Below are 21925 nucleotides of genomic sequence, written 5' to 3'. Positions count from 1 at the left end.
TATATAAAACTGTCACCTATTTGGTTTTTGACATACGATGCATAGAGTTATAATTTTGAGAATGGAATAAGTGAAATAATAAGGGTCAAGCTATACAGGAATAAGGGTTTTATGTGTTATTGAGGGTAAACTAGCATAACATTAAAAATATAATTTTAGAAGGTTTAATGTAATTATTATAGCAACCACAATAGAAAGAGTAGCAGGCAAGTAGAAAGCTTTCTGCACTACACCACAGAGCAGGAGCTCTGAATTCAGCTACTATTACCTGAGACTAATTAGCCAGCTATCTTGGCACTATGAGATCAAGCCCAAGCTGTGTCACCTGGATGTAAGTATGCAGAGCCTAAGTCACATAACATAGCTGCTTCCTCACACAACTTTTAGTATATAGGAGGCCACTAAGTGGAAGAGGCTTATCTATGCCAAACACCTAATAAAGAACTGGAGGTAGAAAAATGTGGCTACGTGGAGACTCAATTGATACAAAGCTGGCACAGCAACTGCCTCCATTCTGTCTTTTTCGTCATGACTTCCCAGGATTTTAGTTTGAAACTACTCTTGATAAAAGACCAAAAAAAAAAAAAAAAAAAAAAAAAAAATGGAGACAAGAGTATTTATCTCAGTGCAAAGGGTATGACAAACAGAATGACATGACATTTGGGAATCAGAGCAGAACCTTGTGAATTGTGGAATACATATTTTTTGCTTTAATAAATGACAGACTGAAAAACGGAACAAAAGGACACAGACTGGAACCAGTAGAATTTTTTCAAATAATGCCAATAAAGGAGTTTCCAGATCTACCAGCAGCAGCTTTCTAAGAACTCTCCCAAAACATCGATTTGCAGACATCACAAATCCAAAAACAGCCAGTGTTTTTCTGCCAGCCAGAACGTTAGAAAAAACACTTCAACTGTCTGAGGTAAAAAAAAAAAAAAAAAAAAAGGAGCTGATAAATTGAAGTGTCAGGACATTTGTCCCTTAGATAGTCTTTAACAGCAAGAAATAAATAAATACCTCTTATGAACCAAAGAAACTGGATTCTATTGCACCAGATAAGCAGGACAAGGTGTTCAAGGTGGCAGCAGAGAAGCTCATCAGAGTCTCATCAGATCCTGGTGCAGAACAGCCTGGAATAGAAAAGAGGACTCAGACACACCCACTAATGTATCAGATATCTAGCTTGGTTACTGCTTCATGGACGCAAACTCAACTAACATGGAAGGTGTATTGGTATTAATGGACCCCTTTACAACCAATAGAGCAGCAAATATGCATATATCTGTTTGAATAGTGAGAAGTGGGCCAAGAAATATTATTAGTGAAGGGAAAAAAACAGCCTTTTATCAAGAGGATGCATTTCACTATAAGGCCAAAAGAAATTGCCAGCAGATACAGAGGCATTGTAGTAAAGAAAGATGATAAATGACCCAGATATTGCTATCTGCTTGACTGACAGTTAAAAAAAAGTGCAATGAATACAAAACTAATTACAGAAATCATGAATACTCTAGAAAGGGCTACTGCAGATGACAGCAATCTTGTGCTGTTCAGCACAGCTGGCAGTGTCTTCTGCTGTCGCCTACATTGTGAGGCCTTTAAGGAATGACAAAAACAAAACAAACATTGAAATGGAGGACAACACCAAGAACTTTGTGAACATTCCATTCAATTTTAAAAGCCTGTTGCTGCCTTAGCCAATGGCCTAACCTTTGGACTAGGGGCATCCATGCTGACCCTTTGTAATTTGGTTTGAGCTAAAGAAAAGGCTTGGTTTCCACCACTTTATAAGACCTTTGAACAGAGCCCAGATATCTGTGCTAATGTTACATTTCCAAATATCATGAGTGAAACCTCTGCCAGTGAAAGACTCATTGGTGGGTGAAAGCTGACAGCATGGAGGCATGTGCCAATGTCCTTGTCTCTCAGGTGTTTTTGACTTCAACTTCCACCCAAGAGGTTATGATTCAAATTAAGAAGCCTGCCTCATATAATCCAGTTATGCTGGAGGAATATATGGCCCTTGTATACTGTAATACTAAATGTAATTTGATCAGGCCAGTGAGAGAGAGTGTGAAGTACTAAAGAAAATTTGGAGCTCAGCATAAATGTTAGAGTTCATTTTAGAATATGTGCTAAAGAAATTTGATTTGTTTTAATCATCAGTATATCTGCTCAGGACACAATAACTGAGCTGTGTGGAATACATCATTAACTGAAATTAATAACCCCAATCCATCTCTGTAGCTCCCCAAAATGTCAATTATAACTAAGGTTTTTGAAAAAGAACTGAAAATGTTTAAGCTACTTATTTAATATAGTCCATGTATTTTTAACTACTATACATTTCAAATAAATAATAAACTGGCTACTTTTCTCAAATGTCATAATTTTATGTGCATTTAAGCCCAAATATAAAAGCAGACTGTTGAGCACTAGCCTGTTCATTCAAGTCCTAAACTTTATTTATGGCTGCCACTAGATAAAAGAGCAGAATTGCATTTTACTAGAATTGAGTGACAGAAAAATCTGTAATAGTGTTGATGAGTTTACTTTATAGTGACAAAAATGCTGCAGAAACATAAAATTCTAAATAAAAAGACATATTTTAGAATAAAAATTTCCCACACAAAATTTACTGATGCTCTTTCATCCAAACTGAACATATGGTTGACTTTATCCTGAGATAACAATTGATGTTCTTTTCTTCATAAAATTCTAGCTCTTACCTAGTTAACAACTTCTTTTATAAAAAGACAAGAAATCTAATCTGCATGTAACATTTAAAATTATTGATGTCTACTTTTAGGTGCACGAAATTTTCTAGAACACTCTACATGTTTAGTTATCCAGAAGCTGTCTCAATCTTGTTCTTGGGTTTTTTACGGAGGCTCCATTGCATTAACATAATTGAATAATCCACTGGCCACTGGTGATCAATGTGACTTTTGTCACATAACCTTTAGGGTGTTGATTCACCAGCCAAAAATCTCTGTGAATTTTATTACCATTGCTCAAATTTCTCGTGGCTGTTAGATTTATTTTACTAATTTAATCTGGCAGGTTACCCACAACTCAAACTGCAGGGCCATATACTACTCCTGCTATGGGTGAGCCAGGCACAGAGTAGAGAGAGGTGCATGAGTGAGTGACTGTTGAGTCAATCCATTGCATGTAGCTAGGCCCATATACTGTTATAAGCTGACAAGATCCAGGTACCAGCACAGTTGTTAGTTTTCTGCAAGTCTGTGGCTAAATTAGACATATCACTAGTTAATTCCCCTCCTGGGGAATTCAGTTGTATTGGCATCAAGAAGTCTAGAAATGTCATAAACTGCAGAGCTTTCAAATTGATGTCACAGCCCTGGCTTTGAAAAGGTTTAGGTCTGTGCTCTTTCAAGGGCTGAAGCCCTGCTTTCTTTTCTTTTATTATTTTTATTTTTATTTTTATTTTTGATAAGCAATAATATGGCCATTTTGTGTGTTTTAGCACTATTTGTTTGACTAAGTTTTCAGTTTTGCCATATATTTGTGAGTCCTTGTGTCATGTTCAGTAAGAATGAGGTATGTGGACAATAGAAAAGTATCTCAGGAGGACCAAAGTGGTAGTTTTTCAAAAGAAGGACATATTTGCATCTGTGCAACACTCAATAAAGAGGAGACACAAAATGAAGAATTCCAATCTTGAAGGTAGGTTGTGCTGACGTCTCTGCAGCCCTCGGTAAAGAGGAGATGCATAGTGCATGCTTTCTATATGCAGGAAGATTGTTGAGATGTGTATTACAGCCCTTAGTGGAGAGAAGACCTATCTAACCAGACCTATCTAATCCCAATCAGTGTACAACTCTTAGTGGAGAGGAGACCCACAGTTAATAGCTCCACTTTTCAAGCAGGTTATTCCATGATCTGCCTGAGTCTGAAGTTAGTATGGGCTTTATGTAGTAGAAAGAATGTGCCTCATTTTTGATGGGTGGCTATGGGTGTGACCAGAAAGAGGCATTAGTTCTCCCTATAATCTCCAGAACATGCAGCCTGCTGCCGAGACTTCAGACAATCCATTACTTAAACACTCCTTTAGGAATGGTTCACTAAGGAACTCCTTCTTTTTGCCTAGGTGCCTGTCTGTCTCCTGCTACACTTCATGGTGCCAATACTGCTTACACAGTGATACCTCACAATAATAGATTGCTACATCATCATACATTAACGAGTCTGAAATGATTCAAGTCTGTGATTTCAACTCTGGAATGCTTCAGTCTGCTGAAATATCTGGGAAACTGGCTGCACATTGATGCACATCTTTGGGAGATGTTCAAAATGTATTAGTCACCAACACAGGCTGGAATGCACAAAGGTAGCTTCATTTTGTTGCCTTAGCTGTCCTTTCTAAGATTCTGTGGATGTCTATAGCCTTTAGGACATCATTATCCATAATCGTTCCCCTACTATAGCCTTTTCCAGCCAGTGACCTGGCTATGTTTTAAACAATTTCAGCAAGTTTCTACCAGGTATCACCATATGTGTTGCTGCATGCTTCCATTATTATTTCCTTATTACTTTATTTAGACATCTACTTAAAAGCCACTATGTAAGAAAATAATTGTACATTTTTTTACATAAAATCAAAATTTATAATAGAAAATTTTGCTTCATATAGTTTCTATGGAATTAATTACTTCAGTTAATATAAAGTAAACAAATCTTTAGAACATTACCACTAAAATAAAAATCTAACGTCTAGGATTCCAAATTAAGAGAATAACATTCAATTCAAATATTATAAACAACATTGTTAAGAGACAAAAACACAAATCTCATACATAAAAATAAACTCAGGTTATATATAAATTAAGTACTGCTTCATAGATAAAAATAAAAGCAAAACTGCAGGGCTCGCAACTTCAAACAATTCAAAAAAAATCAAAACTGCTTCAGAATTTTTCTTTCTTCTCAATTTATAGTATTGTCTCTGATTATCGCTGTACACATGGAAAATTTATTCATAGTTAGCTTTGCCAGGGTTGTAATTGTATTTTTATTTTAATTGCAATTTAATTTAATTGCATTTTTATTTTAAAAAGGGATACTCTCAGTTTTATTTTAGCTTTCCTTAATCTTCTCATTTCTGCTTAAGTATCATTTTACCACTTACAGATGTCAGGTTTGATAGCATTTATTCTGATATCCTAAAACCATCTGTCTTCTGTAGTTTTTACTGAACAGTCATCTGTTAATTTTAAGGATGATGTTCCTGTACATAACAAGTTGCTTATACCTTTCTTCTTTCACAATATTCTTTTCTTTGGCTCTTGATTGACTATAATGTTTTTTGATGTTTCTATTACAGACTGTATTCTGGTTGAAGATTTTTGCCCTTCTTCAATTCAGATTTTTAATTAACTTAGACAGATTTTTGGCCATTTTACTTTTCAGATATTCTTTTTTGTTACCTCTTGTTTTCTGTTACTTAAGAGATGCCCATGTCGCATATATTGATATACCTCATGGTGTTCTATTTACTTGTTAGATTTTTTTCACATAATTTGCTTTTTAATTCTCAGACTGTTATTTCAGTTTCCTCTTAATCATATCGTCTGAATGTTTACCTGCTCAAGTCTGATGTTAAACTTATATATTGTAGATTTTATTTCAGTATTTGTGCTATTTATTTCAAATTTTATATATTTTCTTTTACAATTTTTGTCACTAATACTCTCATGTTGTTTTTCATCATTTGCCTTTTTACTGTAAGCCTACTTAAAACTGTTGTTTTAAATTATTTGCCTCTAAAACTTGGCACAGATTCAATTTCTGTATTTACTTTACATTGGTCATAGACTTCTTTTTTTATATATATTTATTTGTTGTTGTTGATGTCGTTGTTATTCAGAAAACTATAGTTGAAATATCGTAATGTGCTAACTCTAAATGGTAGATTTACTTCATTTCTCCAAGGAGTTCCTTACTTATTAAATACTTACTTTACATTTTATTAGCATTTTCAATAAGAAAAATGTAAAAACTATCACTTTTAAAAACTGGATCTGTATTAACACTCTCTTTAACATTCAAGGGGATTGTTCATAATTCTGTCTTAGCCTTCAGTTTCTTGTCAGATTGGAGCTATGGAATTAATGCCTACTATTTTGTTTCTCTGGCATGTTTTGTATCGTAACATGTGCATTATTTTTTAAATTATTCAATATAATAAACTGTTTTAAAATATTCTAATCTTTGCAAGCATAGATCTCTTCAACTTGTTTTACTATTTATTGTTTATATATTGTATAAAATAACTATTCTTTTTGTTCCCAACAACCTATGAGACTAGAAAAAACACAGTAAGTTAGGATATTAGGGCTTCTTGACTCTTTTTGGAAGCAGGAATCAGGTCCTCATGTTGACAATAATAGATCTCAATTTTAAAGCCTTTATCTGTCCCAGAGAGGTGGTACGGTAAGCCACACACACAAACAAGCTAACTATGGTAGAATTGTCTCTCTTTATTGTCTACTTGGTTGATATAAACTCTTGATTTTTAGTGTCCAGACTGATTTGATTGATTCGACTTTCATTTTTCAATGGTTCAAAGCTGTTTGCCCTGTACTTTGTTTTCATTTTTGTCTATGAAGCATTTTTTTTATATTTAAAATTGCATTTGTGTATAAGACTTATGGTTTTGTCCATTTAAAATGTTGTTTAAAATTCTTAAATTGAAAACATTTTCAATTTGGAATACTACATAACAGCTTTCAGTTTTAGTGGTTATGTTATAGTTTCTTGGTTTGCTTTTTATTAATTGAGGTTACAAATTTTATATAAAAGCAAAATTTCTTATGAAATAGATGTTGGTTTCATGTAAAAAATATACAATAATTTGCTTACAAAGTGACTTCCAGCTAAATATCTAAAGCAAATGATATTTGAATAATAAATATCTAAATAAAATACCTTTTTAAATAAGAATATCTAGATAAGTTAAAGCTAAAAGAAATTGTAGCTAACTCATCTCTTGAAAAATGATATTCCTATTAAACTGCCAAGTAAACTATTAATTAACACTCAATCTGTACAGATATAATCTGAGGCAGTAATATAAAATTAGAAGAATGGAGAAGTACAAGAGCACCATACTTTATATCATTCACTTTAAACTTTAGATTACTCAGACAAATTAGTATTATTCAAAGTAAATTCTTTTAAGTTTATAACAATAACTGAAGCCCTAAATATAAGTACATGCAACATTTCAAATACAAATTTTGAAAAAAATTATTTATAACACTTTAAGTATTATACATCTGGTGTACATTCACAGATTGTACAGGTTTGTTGCATAATAATATACATACCATGGTGGTTGTTTGCTGCATCCATCGTCCCATCATCTGCATTAGGTAATATTTCTAGTGCTATCCTTTCCCAATCGCCCAATCCTTTCTATTCCTTTCATAGTCCCCCAGACCGGCTGGCCCTGGTGTGTGGTGATTCCCTCCCTGTGTCCATGTGTTCTCATTGTTCAACACCCACCTATGAGTGAGCATATGCAGTGTTGTGTCTGTTTGCTGAGAATCATAATCATGGTTTCCAGCTCCATCCTATCCCTGCAAAGAACATGAACTCAACATTTATGATGGTTGCATAGTATTCCATGGTGTGTATGTGTAACATTTTCTTTCTTTCTTTTTTTTATTGCATTTTAGGTTTTGGGGTACATGTGAAGAACATGCAAGCTTGCTGCATAGGTACACACATGGCAGTGTGGTTTGCTGTCTTCCATCCCCTCATCTGTATCTGTCATTTCTCCCCATGCTATCTCTTCCCACTTCCCCACTTCCCGTCCCTCCCCCATTTCCCCACAACGGACCCCAGTGTGTAGTGTTCCCCTCCCTGTGTCCATGTGTTCTCATTGCTCAACACCCGCCTATGAGTGAGAATATACGGTGTTTGATTTTCTGCTCTTGTATCAATTTGCTGAGAATGATGGTTTCCAGGTTCATCCATGTCCCTACAAAGGACTTGAACTCATCGTTTTTGATGGCTGCATAATATTCCATGGTGTATATGTACCACATTTTCCCTATCCAGTCTATCATCGTTGGGCATTTGGGTTGGTTCCAGGTCTTTGCTATTGTAAACAGTGGTGCAATGAACATTCGTGTGCACGTGACCTTATAGTAGAATGATTTATAATCCTTTGGATATATACCCAGTAATGAGATTGCTGGGTCAAATGGGATTTCCATTTTTAGGTCATTGAGGAATCGCCACACTGTCTTCCACAATGGTTGAATTAATTTACATTCCCACCAACAGTGTAAAAGTGTTCCTATTTCTCCACAACCTCTCCAGCATCTGTTGTTTCCAGATTTTTTAATGATCTCCATTCTAACTGGTGTGAGATGGTATCTCAATGTGGTTTTGATTTGCATTTCTCTGATGACCAGTGGTGATGAGCATTTTTTCATATGTTTGTTGGCCTCGTGTATGTATTCTTTTGTAAAGTATCTGTTCATATGTCTTCTTATGTAAAGTATCTGTTTTTGAATGGGCTTGTTTGTTTTTTTCCTGTAGATCTGCTTTAGTTTTTTGTAAATTCTGGATATCAGCCCCTTGTCAGATGGGTAGACTGCAAAATTTTTTTTCCCATTCTGTTGGTTGCCGATTCACGCTACTGACTGTTTCTTTTGCCGTGCAGAAGCTGTGGAGTTTGATTAGGTCCCATTTGTCTATTTTGGCTTTTGTTGCCATTGCTTTTGGCATTTTGGTCATGAAGTCCTTGCCTACACCTATGTCCTGAATGGTTTTGCCTAGATTTTCTTCTAAGGTTTTTATGGTATTAGGTCTGATGTTTAAGTCTTTAATTCATCTGGAGTTAATTTTGGTGTAAGGTGTCAGGAAGGGGTCCTGTTTCTGCTTTCTGCACATGGCTAGCCAGTTTTCCCAACACCATTTATTAAACAGGGAGTCCTTTCCCCATTGCTTCTTTTTGTCAGGTTTGTAGAAGATCAGATGGTTGTGGGTATTCTGTATTTCCTCTGAGGCCTCTGTTCTGCTCCATTGGTCTATATCTCTGTTTTGGTACCAGTACCATGCTCTTTTGATTACTGTAGCCTTGTAGTATAGTTTGAAGTCTGGTACTGTGATGCCTCCTGCTTTGTTCTTTTTGCTTAGAATTGACTTGGCTATGCGGGCTCTCTTTTGGTTCCATATGTTTAAGGTGTTTTTTTTTTTTTTTTTTTTTTTTTTTTTTTTTTTCCAGTTCTGTGAAGAAGGTCCTTGATAGCTTGATGGGAATAGTGTTGAATCTGTAAATTACTTTGGGCAGTATGGCCATTTTCACGATGTTGATTCTTCCTAACCATGAACATGGAATGTTTCTCCATCTGTTTATATCCTCTCTTATTTCGTTGAGCAATGGTTCATAGTTCTCCTTGAAGAGGTCCTTTATGTTCCTTGTTAGTTTTATTCCTAGGTATTTATTCTCTTTGTAGCAATTGTGAATGGCAGTTCATTCTTGATTTGGCTCTCTTGAAGTCTATTACTGGTGTATAGGAATGCTTGTGATTTTTGCACGTTGATTTTGTATGCTGAGACTTTGCTGAAGTTGTTTATCAGTTTCAGGAGATTTTGGGCTGAGATGATGGGGTCTTCCAGATATACAATCATGTCATCTGCAAATAGAGACAATTTGATTTCCTCCTTTCCAATTTGGATACCCTTTATTTCTTTTTCTTGCCTGATTGCTCTGGCTAGAACTTCCAGTACTATATTGAATAGGAGAGGTGAGAGAGGGCATCCTTGTCTAGTGCCAGATTTCAAAGGGAATGCTTCCAGTTTTTGTCCATTCAGTATGATATTGGCTGTTGGTTTGTCGTAAATAGCTTTTATTGTTTTGAGATACGTTCCATCAATACCTAGTTTATTGAGGGTTTTTAGCATAAAGCATTGTTGAATTTTGTCAAAAGTCTTCTCTGCATCAATTGAGATAATTATGTGGTTTTTGTCTTTGGTTGTGTTTATGTGGTGAATTACGTTTATGGACTTGTGTATGTTGAACCAGCCTTGCATCCCCAGGATGAATCCTACTTGATCATGGTAGATGAGCTTTTTGATATGCTGTTGCAATCTGTTTGCCAGTATTTTAGTGAAGATTTTTGCATCTATGTTCATCATGGATATTGGCCTGAAATTTTCTTTTCTTGTTGAGTTTCTGCCGGGTTTTAGTATTAGGATGATGTTTGTCTCGTAAAATGATTTGGGAAGGATTCCCTCTTTTTGGATTGTCTGGAATAGTTTCAGAAGGAATGGTATCAGGTCCTCTTTGTATGTCTGCTAGAATTCAGCTGTGAACCCATCTGTACCTGGGCTTTTTTGGGGTGGTAGGCTCTTTATTGCTGCCTCAACTTCAGACCATGTTATTGGTCTATTCAGGGTTTTCACTTCTTCCAGGTTTAGGCTTGGGAGGATGCAGGTGTCCAGGAATTTATCCATTTCTTCCAGGTTTATTAGTTTATGTGCATAGAGTTGTTTGTAATAATCTCTGATGATGATTTGGATTTCTGTGGAATCTGTGGTGATCGCCCCTTTATCATTTTTTATTGCATCAATTTGGTTATTCTCTCTTTTCTTTTGTATTAATCTGGCTAGTGGTCTATTTTGTTGATCTTTTCAAAAAACCAGCTCCTGGATTTATTGATATTTTGAAGAGTTTTTTGTGTCTCTATTTCCTTGAGTTCTGCTCTGATCTTAGTTATTTCCTGTCTTCTGCTAGGTTTTGAGTTTTTTTGATCTTTCTCCTCTAGCTCTTTCAGTTTTGATGATAGCGTGTCAATTTTAGATCTCTCCTTTCTTCTCCTGTGGGCACTCATTGCTATATATTTTCCTCTAGAGACTGCTTTAAATGTGTCCCAGAGATACTGGTATGTTGTGTCTTCGTTCTCATTGGTTTCGAGGAACATCTTTATTTCTGCGTTCATTTCATTGTTTATCGAGTCAACATTCAAGAGCAAGTTGTTCAGTTTCCATGAAGCTGTGCGGTACTGAGTTAGTTTCTGCATTTTGAGTTCTAATTCGATTGCACTGTGGTCTGAGAGACTGTTTGTTATGATTTCTGTTTTTTGCATTTGTTGAGGAGTGATTTATTGCCAATTATGTGGTCAATTTTATAGTAGGTGTGATGTGGTGCTGAGAAGAATGTATATTCTGTGGATTTGGGGTGGAGAGTTCTGTAAATGTCTATTAGGTTTGCTTGTTCCAGGTCTGAGTTCAGGTCCTGGATATCCTTATTGATTTTCTGTCTGGTTGATCTGTCTAATATTGACAATGGGTTGTTAAAGTCTCCCACTATTATTGTGTGGGAGTCTAAGTCTCTTTGTAAGTCATTAAGAACTTGCCTTATGTATCTTTGTGCTCCTGTATTGGGTGCATATATATTTAGGATCATTAGCTCTTCTTGTTGCAGTGATCCTTTAATGTCCTTCTTTGTCTCTTTTGATCTTTGTTGCTTTAAAGTCTATTTTATCAGAGATGAGAATTGCAACTCCTGCTTTTTTTTGCTCTCCATTTGCTTATTAGATCTTCCTCCCTCCCTTTATTTTGAGCCTTTGTGTATCCTTGCATGTAAGATGGGTTTCCTGGATACACCACACTGATGGGTTTTGGCTTTTGATCCAATTTGCCAGTCTGTGTCTTTTGATTGGGGCATTTAATCCATTGACATTTAGGGATATTATCATTATGTGTGAATTTGATACTGTCATTTTGATGCTACCTGGCTGTTTTGTTGGTTAGTTTATGCAGCTTTTTGATTGTGTTGATGCTCTTTTACCATTTGGTGTGTTTTTGGAGTGTCTGGTACTGGTTGTTCCTTTATATGTGTAGAGCCTCTTTCAGGAGTTCTTGTAGAGCAGGTTTGGTGGTGATGAAATTTCTGAGTGCTTGCTTGTTCACAAAGGATTTTATTTTTCCTTCACTTATGAAGCTTAGTTTGGCTGGATAGGAGATTCTGGGTTGAAAGTTCTTTTCTTTAAGGATGTTGAATATTGGCCTCCAATCTCTTCTGGCTTGTAGGGTTTCTGCTGAGAGATCTGCTGTGAGTCTAATGGGCTTCCCTTTGTGGGTAACCCGACCTTTCTCTCTGGCTGTCCTTAGCATTTTCTCTTTCATTTCAACCCTGGTGAATCTGACGATTATGTGCCTTGGGGTTGCTCTTCTTGAGGAATATCTTTGTGGTGTTCTCTGTATTACCTGGATTTGAATATTGGCCTGCCTTGCTAGGTTGGGGAAGTTTTCCTGGATAATATCCTGAAGAGTATTTTCCAGTTTGGATTCATTCTCTTCATCACATTCAGGTACACCTATCAGACATAGATTGGGTCTTTTCACATAGTCCCACATTTCTTGAAGATTTTGTTCATTCCTTTTTGTACTTTTTTCTCTGTTCTTGCCTTCTCTTTTTATTTCATTGAGTTGATCTTCGACCTCTGATATCCTTTCTTCTGCTTGGTCAATTCGGCTGTTGAAGCTTGAAGCTTGTGCATGCTTCACGAAGTTCTCGTGTTGTGTTTTTCAGCTCCATCAATTCACTTATAATCCTGTCTATGCTGTCCATTCTCGTTAGCAATTCGTCCAATCGTTTTTCATGGTTCCTATTTTCTTTACGTTGGGTTAGACACATGTTCTTTTAGCTCACTGTAGTTTCTTACTACCCACCTTCTGAAGTCTGATTCTGTCATTTCATCACCCTCCTTCTCCATCCGGTCTGGTTCCCTTGCTGGTGAGGAGCTGTGATCCCTTTTAGGAGGAGAGGTGTTCTGGTTTCGGGAGTTTTCATCCTTTTTGCGCTGGTTTTTCCCCCATTTTTGTGGGTTTATCCACCTGTTGTCTTTGTAATTACTGTCTTTCAGATTGGGTCTCTGATTGAGCTTCTAGTTCGTGGATGCTGAAGTTACATTTTTTTTTTTTTTTTTTTTTTTTAAGCTTTCCTTCTAATAGTCTGGCCCCTCTGCTGTAGGACTGCTGAGGTCCTCTCCAGGCCCTGTTTGCCTGGGGGTCACCTGTGCAGCTGCAGAACAGTAAGGGTTGCTGCCTCTTTCCTCTTCTGCTATCTTTGTCCCAGAAGGATGCTCACCTACTGTCAGTTTGTTCTCTCCTTTATGAGGTGCATCTTTGGATCTATGGGGGTCAGGGAGCTACTTGAGGAGACAGTCTATCTTTTATTGGGACTTAAGTCCTGAGTTTTGAGCTTCGTTGTTCATTCAGAGCTGCTGGGCAGGTATGTTTAGGTCTGCTGCAGCTGAACTCATAAAGCACTTTTTGTTCCCAGGTGCTCTGTCCTAGGGAGTTGGAGCTTTATGAGTTTTTGTTGCACTGCTGCCTTTTTTGATTTTTCTTTCAGGTCTGGCCTGCCCCGCGAGCAGCAGGCCTAGCCACTGCCTGCCTGCAGGGGCTTTGCTGAGCCGCTGTGGGCTCCACCCAGCTGCCCTGGGCAATTCCCTGAAGTCCTGTTTATATGGGCGTAGTTAGAACTGTCTGGACAATGGTGGCCCCACCTCTGTTATGGCAGACTCTCTCTGTTGTGGCAGGTTGCCTCGGCAACGGCGGGTTGCCTCGGCAACTGGGGCCTGCCTCCGTAGCGGTGGAGAGTCTCAGTAGTGGTGGAAGCCCCTCCTCCGCAGAGCTCAACCTTCCGGGTTCAGCTGTGCTTGGTTTGTAGGGCTCAACCCAGAGGGTTTCCAATTACTGTTTTTGTTTTCGTTGTTGTTTGGGGTGGAGGGCTAGGACCAATTGAGCCTGATCACCTGGATCCCTGACTCAGTCTTTTCTTTTAAGTTGAACGACGCCGCGTTCCAGTCGCTTGTTGAAAAGGTGCCAGGATCTCCCTTGCTGTGACTCACTGAGTTGGCTCGAACTGTGGCGCCGGCTCCTGGTGGATTATTTGCCTAGGAATCTCCTGGCCTGGCTTGCTATTTCAGATGAATGGGCAACTCTACCGTCTCAGCGCTCTGATCTCCAGCTAAGAGGGCTCCCAGACCAGTGGCTTTTGTACGGAGAACCGCAACTACAGGGCGTGGTCACAGCAGCCACATGGGCGGAATCAGCCCCATGGGGGCCAAAACAGCCACACCGGCTGGGACTGTGATGCTGGCAACCCCTCTTCCTGGGTATCTCCTGGTCTGTGGGCAATAAGAGTTCGTCTGCAAATGTGGCGTCCACTCACCCTCTGCACTTTCACTGGGAGCTGAAGTCCTGAGCTATTCTTAGGCGGCCATCTTCGTAACATTTTCTTTATCCAGTCTATCACTGATGGGCATTTGGGTTGGTTCCAGGTTTCTGCTATTGTAAACAGTGCTACGATGAACTTTTGGGTATGTACCCAGTAATGGTATTGTTAGGTCAAATTGTATTTCTATTTCTGAATCCTTGAGAAATTGTAACATTTTCTCCCACAGTGATTGAACTAATTTACACTCCCACCAACAGTATAAAAGCATTTCCATGTCTCCACATCTTCTCCAGCACCTCTTGTCGCTTGATGTTTTAATTATCACCATTCTAACTGGGGTGGGGTGGCAACTCACTGTGGTTTTGATTTGCATTTCTCTAGTGACCTGTAATGATGAGATTTTTTACATGTTCATTGACTGCATACATGCTTTTTTTTTTGAAAAGTGTCTGATCATATTCTTTGTCCATTTTTGTTATGTGGCTGTTTTATTCTTGTAAATTTGTTTAAGTTCTCCATAGACTCTGGATATAAGTTTTTTGTCAGATGGGTAGATTGCAAATTTTTTTTCACATTCTGTTGTTTGCCAGTTCATTCTATTGATATATTCTTTTTCTGTGAAGAAGTTCTTAGGTTTAATTAGATCTTATTTGTCTACTTTGGCTTTTTGTTGCCATTGCATTTTGTGTTTGATCATAAAGTCCTGGCCCATGCCTGTGTACTGAATGGTATTGCCTAGGTTTCCTCCCAGAGTATTTATGATTTTAGGCTTCATGCTTAATCTATAATCTAGAAGTATTTTTCGTATGTTGTGTGAAGAAGGATCTCATTTTAGCTTTCTGGATATGGCTAAACAGTTTTTGAGACACTGTTTACTTATTTACCTTTTTTCCTCTTTTTATTGTATTTTAGGTTTTGGTACATGTGAAGAACATGCACAATTGTTGCATAGGTACACACATGGCAGTGTGATTTGCTGCCTTCTTCCCCTTCACCTATATCTGGCATTTCTCCCCATGCTATCTCTCCCCACCTCCCCAGCCCCCGTTCATCCCGCAATTTTTCCCCTACAGACCGCAGTGTGTGGTGCTCCCCTCCCTGTGTCCATATGTTCTCAGAGACACCATGTATTAAATATGGAAAATATGGAATTATTTTCTCATTGCTTGTTTTTGTCTGGTTTGTCAAAGATCAGATGGTTCTAGTTGCATGGCATTCTTTCTGAGGTATCTGTTCTGTTGCATATTTATAGATCTCTGTTTGGGTACCAGTATCATGTTGTGTTACATACATAATCCTTTTTTTTTTTTTTTAATGAACAAAAGAGAAAGTGAGGATCAAATAAGGTAATAAAGATGGAAAACAAGAAAGTAAATGTTAGCATAATTACTTTTATACTTGTAATAACGTTATACTCGTAATAACCTTAAATGTGTTCTTGCTTAAAATGGCACAGACTGGTGTAAATTCATTATTAAATGAATGATTCATTTATATAGTTTCTATGCTAGACTTACTTCAGGTAGAAATACTCAGGGGCCAAAACTTGTATTAAAATAATACAAGTTTCTGGAAAAGGCATGACAGTGGACTACAGAGTACTGTATGTGTCTCTCTTCAACTGAACAATAGATTCAGTGGCAAAATTAATCTAATGCAATTATTTTGGAATTCCAGAGGTTAACTCTCAGTTTACAGCACGAAAAACAAAATTTCCATAGTAATTGCAAATACTTTGGAAGCAGCTTGGAAGAAAAACAGAAATGATTCAGACTTAAAACTCTCAGGAGGATTTGTGCACTGAATGCTGCTCTTAATTACAGAGCTCCCAACAATTGTGAATAGTCATTGTTTCATACTTTTACTACTCCTGTTCAAGTAACTTTCAGAATATAATTTAAAGAGCCAGGTTTTTTTCTCTCTCTCTTTTTCGTCTTAAGAAATTAGAAATTGTTAGACAAAAAAATAAAATAAAATAAATAAATACATATATATGGAAGTATAAATAAATTACATGATAATGCCATGTACCCCATAATTGTGCAGGCTCGAAAAGACCCAAAAACAAATTTTGGTACGACTGATTTCCAGTATAGAAAGAGCCTACACGATGAATAAACAAAAACCTTTTCAACCACAAAGAAAAAGAAAATCTGATTTTTAAAGTAACAGCACTTTAAAATTTAAATGCATTTGTTCACCATTAATCAAATAATGAAATATAAGATGAAAAAAAATAAAAGAATAAAAAAACTACAGCTCATTCTAAGAAAAAATAATAATAATATCAAACTCAAGGTTTTCCTAGACAACCCAAATGGCAGGTTTACTAAAAAATGATTTTTAAAATTAATGTTCATAGGAAGATAATAGAATAAATGAAAGAAGCACAGAAAAATCATGGAAAAAATTATTAATAAAGGGTATAAAACTATTTTAATGACAAAATTATACAGATAAAAGTAAAGCAACTGAAATAAATATTCACTATAGAAAACTAGGCTTGAATAGAGGAAAGAAAAAAAATATCAGCAAACCTAAAGAACAATTAATTAAAATTATTATGTAAGGAAAAAAAAAAGAAGAAGAAAAGCAATGAAGAAATGTGAACACAGCCTAGAAGCATCTTGGAAACCATCAAGCAGCCATAGTTACACATTTTGGAGGTTCAAAGGAAGAGACAAGAAATCAGGAAGTTTATTTAAAAAGCAGTGTTCAAAAGTGACACAAATTTGAGGAAGTAAATAAACACCAAAATGCTCAACAAAACTCGTGAGATAAACTCAAAGAAACACACTTAAACTTAATGATAATTTAGCCATCTAAAACAAAAACAAAGAGATTCTTGAAAACAGCAAAAGAAATGAACATTTATGTAAAACAACTCTCAAAAATAATCAATATTTTTTTATCTGAAAACTCAGAGACCACAAAGCAGTAGACTATCACATTTCAAGTGATGTAAAAAAAAAAACTTTCAAACAGAAAACTTATGTGCAAAGAAATTGTTCATCAATAGTGAGGAAGAAATCATGACATATCCAAATGAAATCTGGGGTCTTTTTTTAGTAGATGATCCTTTAAGAAATGCTTTATGGGGTTACTTTAAGGTAAAGTGAACAGACACTACATAGCAATATAAATAAATAAAAATTAAAATAAAGAGAAATAGGTAAACAATTATAAAACAAAAAAATTAACAATATGTAGCTCCACAATCTGTTCTACATAGAATTTGAAACACTAATATAGTTAATAAAAAGTTATCACTAAAATTTACATGTATTTTTGACATACAATAATTACAGTATAATTTTGAGAACTGAATGAGTAAAATAAAGGGGGCCAACATATAGAGAATTATGTGTTTTCATGTTGTCGCAGGTAAGCTAGTATAACTTTAAAAATGTTATAACTTCAGAATGTTCAATATAATTGTCATGGCAACAACAAAAGAGAGTAACAGGCAGGTAGAAAGCTTTGTGCACTCTGTAAGAGTAGGAGCTGTGGATTTAGCTAATCTTATCTGAAGCTACCTAGCAAGCTATCTTGGCATCATAAGACCAAGTCCAATCTGTCCCACCACAGAGTAAATATAAGAGGGTAAGGCTCTCTGACTGCTTCTTCACACAACTTTGACCACGAAGTGGAAGAGACTCATCCATACCTAGCACCTGGTGAAGCACTGAAGGCAGAAAGATGTGGCTATGATGAGACCCAACTGAAAAAAGGTAGGCACAGCAACTGCCCAATTCTGTCTGTTTCTTCATGGCTTCCCAGGAGTTTGAGGTGGAGGCTATTGTTGACAAAAGACAAAACCAAAAAGGGAAGACAGTGTATTTGGTTCGGTGGAAAGGTTATGACAAACAGGATGACACTTGGGAACCAGAGCAGAACCTCACAAACTGTAGAGAATGTATTTGTGACTTTATCAGACGACAGACTGAAAAACAGACAAAATGGACATGGACCAGAACAAGTAGAATTTCTTCAAACAATGTAAGGAAACGAGCTTCCAGAACTTCCATATCCAGCTTTTCTAAGAACTCTCCTAAAATGTCATTGACTGGCAAACACCACAAATCCAAAAACAACAAGTTGTTTGCTGCCAGAGAGAACATTAGAGAAAACACAGCTTCACTTCTCCCTGACTCCAAAAATTTGGAACAGAAAAAGTCAACTTTCAAGACACTTGTACCTCATAGCCCAGTTAACGACCAGGACACAGTTAGGTCTTTTCTGAAACCTGAGAAACTAGATCCTGTTGCAACAGTTCAGGAGGACAAGGTGGCGTTCAAGGTGGCAGCAGAGAAACTGATCAGAATTTCATCAGATTCTGACACGCAAGAGGCTAGAATAGAAAACAGGACCCAGACACAACCACTCATGTCTCAGATGTCTGACTCAGTTACTGCTTCCATGGCCACAGAGTCAGATAACAAAGAAGATATAGTGGTATTAATGGACCCTTCAGCAGCCAATGGAACAACAAACATGCATACATCTGTTTCAAGAGTGAGAGGTGGAAAAAGAGAGATTACTGATGATAGAAAAGACCAGCCTTTTATCAAGAGGATGTATTTCACCATTAGGTTAAAAGAAAGTGCCAACAGATACAGAGATATTGTTGTCAAGAAAGACCATGGATTCACCCAGATATTGCTATCTACTATATCAACAGAGAAAAATGCACTCAATACAGAAGTCATTGAAGAAATCATAAATGCTCTGGAAAGGGCTGCTGTGGATGATAGCAAGCTTGTGTTGTTCAGCGCAGCTGGCAGTGTCTTCTGCTGTGGTCTTGATTTTGGGTACATTGCGAAGCATTTACAGAATGACAGAAACAGAATGAGCACTGAAATTGTGGACACGATTAAGAACTTTGTGAACCATTTTATTCATTTTAAAAAACTTATTGTTGTATCAGTCAATGGTCCAGCCATTGGACTAGGTGCATCCATACTACCTCTTTGTGACTTGGTTTGGGCTAACGAAAAGGCTTGGTTTCAAACCCCATATACGACCTTTGGACAGAGTCCAGATGGCTGTGCTACTGTTACATTTCCAAGGCTCATGGGTGAAGCATCTGCCAATGAAATGTTGATTGGTGGACTAAAGCTGACAGCACGGGAGGCATGTGCCAAAGGCCTGGTCTCTCAGGTGTTCTTGACTGCAACTTTCACACAAGAGGTTATGATTCAAATTAAGAGGCTTGCTTCCTGTAATCCTGTTATACTGGAGAAGTGTAAGACCCTTGTTTGCTGTAATATTAAGCAGTTGGAACAGGCCAATGAGAGAGAGTGTGAAATGCTGAAAAAAATCTGGAGCTCAGCAGATGGGATAGAATCCATGTTAAAGTATGTTCAAACAAAAATTGATGAATTTTAATTACCAGTCTGTCTGCTTAGGACACAATAACTGAACTTAGCAGAATATATAATTAGCTGAAGATGTCCTAATTCATTTTCATAGCCCCAAATAATTTCAATAATAGCTAAGGCTCATAGAGAGAATTGAAAACATCTAAACTTTTCATTTAATATTATCAAGAAATTGTTAAACACTGTAAATTTAAAATAAATAATAAAACAAATTATTTGCTCAAATATCCTTATTTTATGTACACAGAAGCCCAAATTTAAAAGCAGACTAGTGAGCACTAAATTTTTTTTTCAAGCTCTAATTTTTATCAATGACTACTATAAATCAGATGAGAATGGTGCTCTATTAGATTCAAGTAACAGAAAAATTTTTGATAATGTTTGTTTTTCTTATTTTTACATTCTAGAATGCAGAGCCAATTGAGGTAAGTGGCAGTCTCTGCTTCCCTACCCCAGATAACCTGAGTTGGTGCCTCTGACTTTATAGTGGCACAAACACCTCAGAGACACACAATTCTAAATTAAAAGAACTTGTATTTCAGAATAATGTATTTCAGAAATATATATTTCACTCATGATTATTCTTCCAAACTGAACATATGGTTAAAATTTATGCTGAAATAATTAATTTTTATACATGTTTCATTGTTACCCACTTAACATAAATAAACCTTTACTTCCCTAAAGTAAAATTTCCTGCATATTATTAGTGAATCATGAATTCATTAGGTAGAAATATCCAAGTTTTATGATGTGTAATTTTAACTTAATTTAGAGTATGTTTCACTTAGTAGATTAAAATTCTGGACAACTATATAATTTTTTTTTTTTATTTTTTTATTTTTTTTTTTTTATTTTGACACAGAGTCTCATGTTGTCATCTGGACTGGATTGCAGTGGTAATCTTAGCTCAGCACAACTTCTGCCTCCCAGATTTAGCAATTCTTCTCCTTCAGCCTCCTGAGTAACTAGGATAACAGGGTCTGCCACTACTCCTAGCTAATTTTTTTTTTTTTTTTTTTTTTTTTTTTTTTTTTTTTTTTTTTTCAGTAGAGAGAGGGTTTCATTATGTTGGCCAGGTTTGTCTTGAACTACTGACCTTGTGATTTGCTTGCCTTGGCCCACCAAAGTGCTGGGATTATAGGCATGAGCTGCCACACCTGGAATGGACACATTTTTAAAGGCAGAAACTTCTTTCCAAACAAAGAAAAGACACCTACACTATATCTGAAATTTAAAATTATTGGTTTCTGCTTTTATCTCCACATAATTTTCTAGAACATGCTACATGCTAAGTTATCCAGAAGCTCTCTAAATCCTGTCCTAATGGGTTTTTATGGAGGCTCCATTACATAGGCATGAGTAAATAATTCACTGGCCACTGATAACATGACTTTTGTCACAGTGTATCTACAGTGTTGATTCACCAGCCAAAAATATCTGTAGATAATGTCACCTTTGCCTAAGTTTCTGTTGAGCCTGCTGGACTAATTTTGCCCACCCATCTTTTAGCCTTCACTAAGCTGAAACTAAGTACTCAAATTCAATTTCTGCTATGGATAAGCCTGCCACAGAATAAGGAGAGGTGCATGAGTGAGTGACAATTGTGTCCAGCCACTGCACATAGCTAGTCACATTTGCTCTGATGAAGTGATCAGGTCAAGTTGCCAGCACCGGTGACAACTTGCTGCAAGTCTTTGGCTGAATGAGGCATTTCACAAGTTATTTCCTCTGCGGGCACTGAACAATGCAGTAGCAACCAGAAACTACACAGCCACAAAAATGGTATTACATCCCTGGCTTGTGAAAGATTTAAGTAGTCTGGTCTCTTTTAGAAACGAAACCTCTTCTGTCTTTTTTTTTTTTTTTTTTTCTTGGTAAGCAGCAATGTGGCAAATGGGGGATTATGTGTTCCAGCCTTTTGTGTTACTAAACTTTCACTGCTGTTATTCAGTGAATCCTGTTTCTTATCCCATTTACAGAAAAAAAAAAAAAAAAAGAGTTATGTGAAAAACTGTAGAATAATAAAAAACTAAATAAATAGGTGCCTTATTGAGTGACAGTACAGTTTCAGGACTCCCAAAGTTGGAAGAGCCTTTTCACAAGCAAGACATAGTTGTCTCTGTGCCATACTTGGTGAAATGGAAACCCTGAATGAAGAGTTCTAATCTGCAGACAGGTTGTGCTGACATCTCTGCAGTTCTGAGTAAAGAGGACATGCAGAGTGGGTAGCTTCTTTCTGCAGGAAGTTTGCTAAGATGATTCTGCAGACCTTACTGGAGAGAACAACTATCCAATTACAGGCATGTAGCCC

At 36.7% G+C, this 21925-nt stretch overlaps 1 protein-coding gene across 1 annotated transcript; it reads left to right on the top strand.

Moving 5' to 3' along the window:
- Nucleotides 1-17879: 17879 nt before the first annotated feature.
- LOC141582976 (testis-specific chromodomain protein Y 1-like) lies at nt 17880-19618 on the top strand. The gene has a single exon (XM_074392420.1). The coding sequence runs from the start codon at nt 17999-18001 to the stop codon at nt 19616-19618; it is 1620 nt and encodes a 539-aa protein (XP_074248521.1). The 5' UTR covers nt 17880-17998.
- The last annotated feature ends 2307 nt before the right edge of the window (nt 19619-21925 follow it).

This window comes from Saimiri boliviensis, chromosome Y, assembly GCF_048565385.1.
Source record: "Saimiri boliviensis isolate mSaiBol1 chromosome Y, mSaiBol1.pri, whole genome shotgun sequence".
Classification (NCBI taxonomy): Eukaryota; Metazoa; Chordata; class Mammalia; order Primates; family Cebidae; genus Saimiri; species Saimiri boliviensis.
The sequence above is the reverse complement of the archived record's forward strand: the minus strand, read 5'-3'. Positions and strand labels throughout refer to the sequence as shown.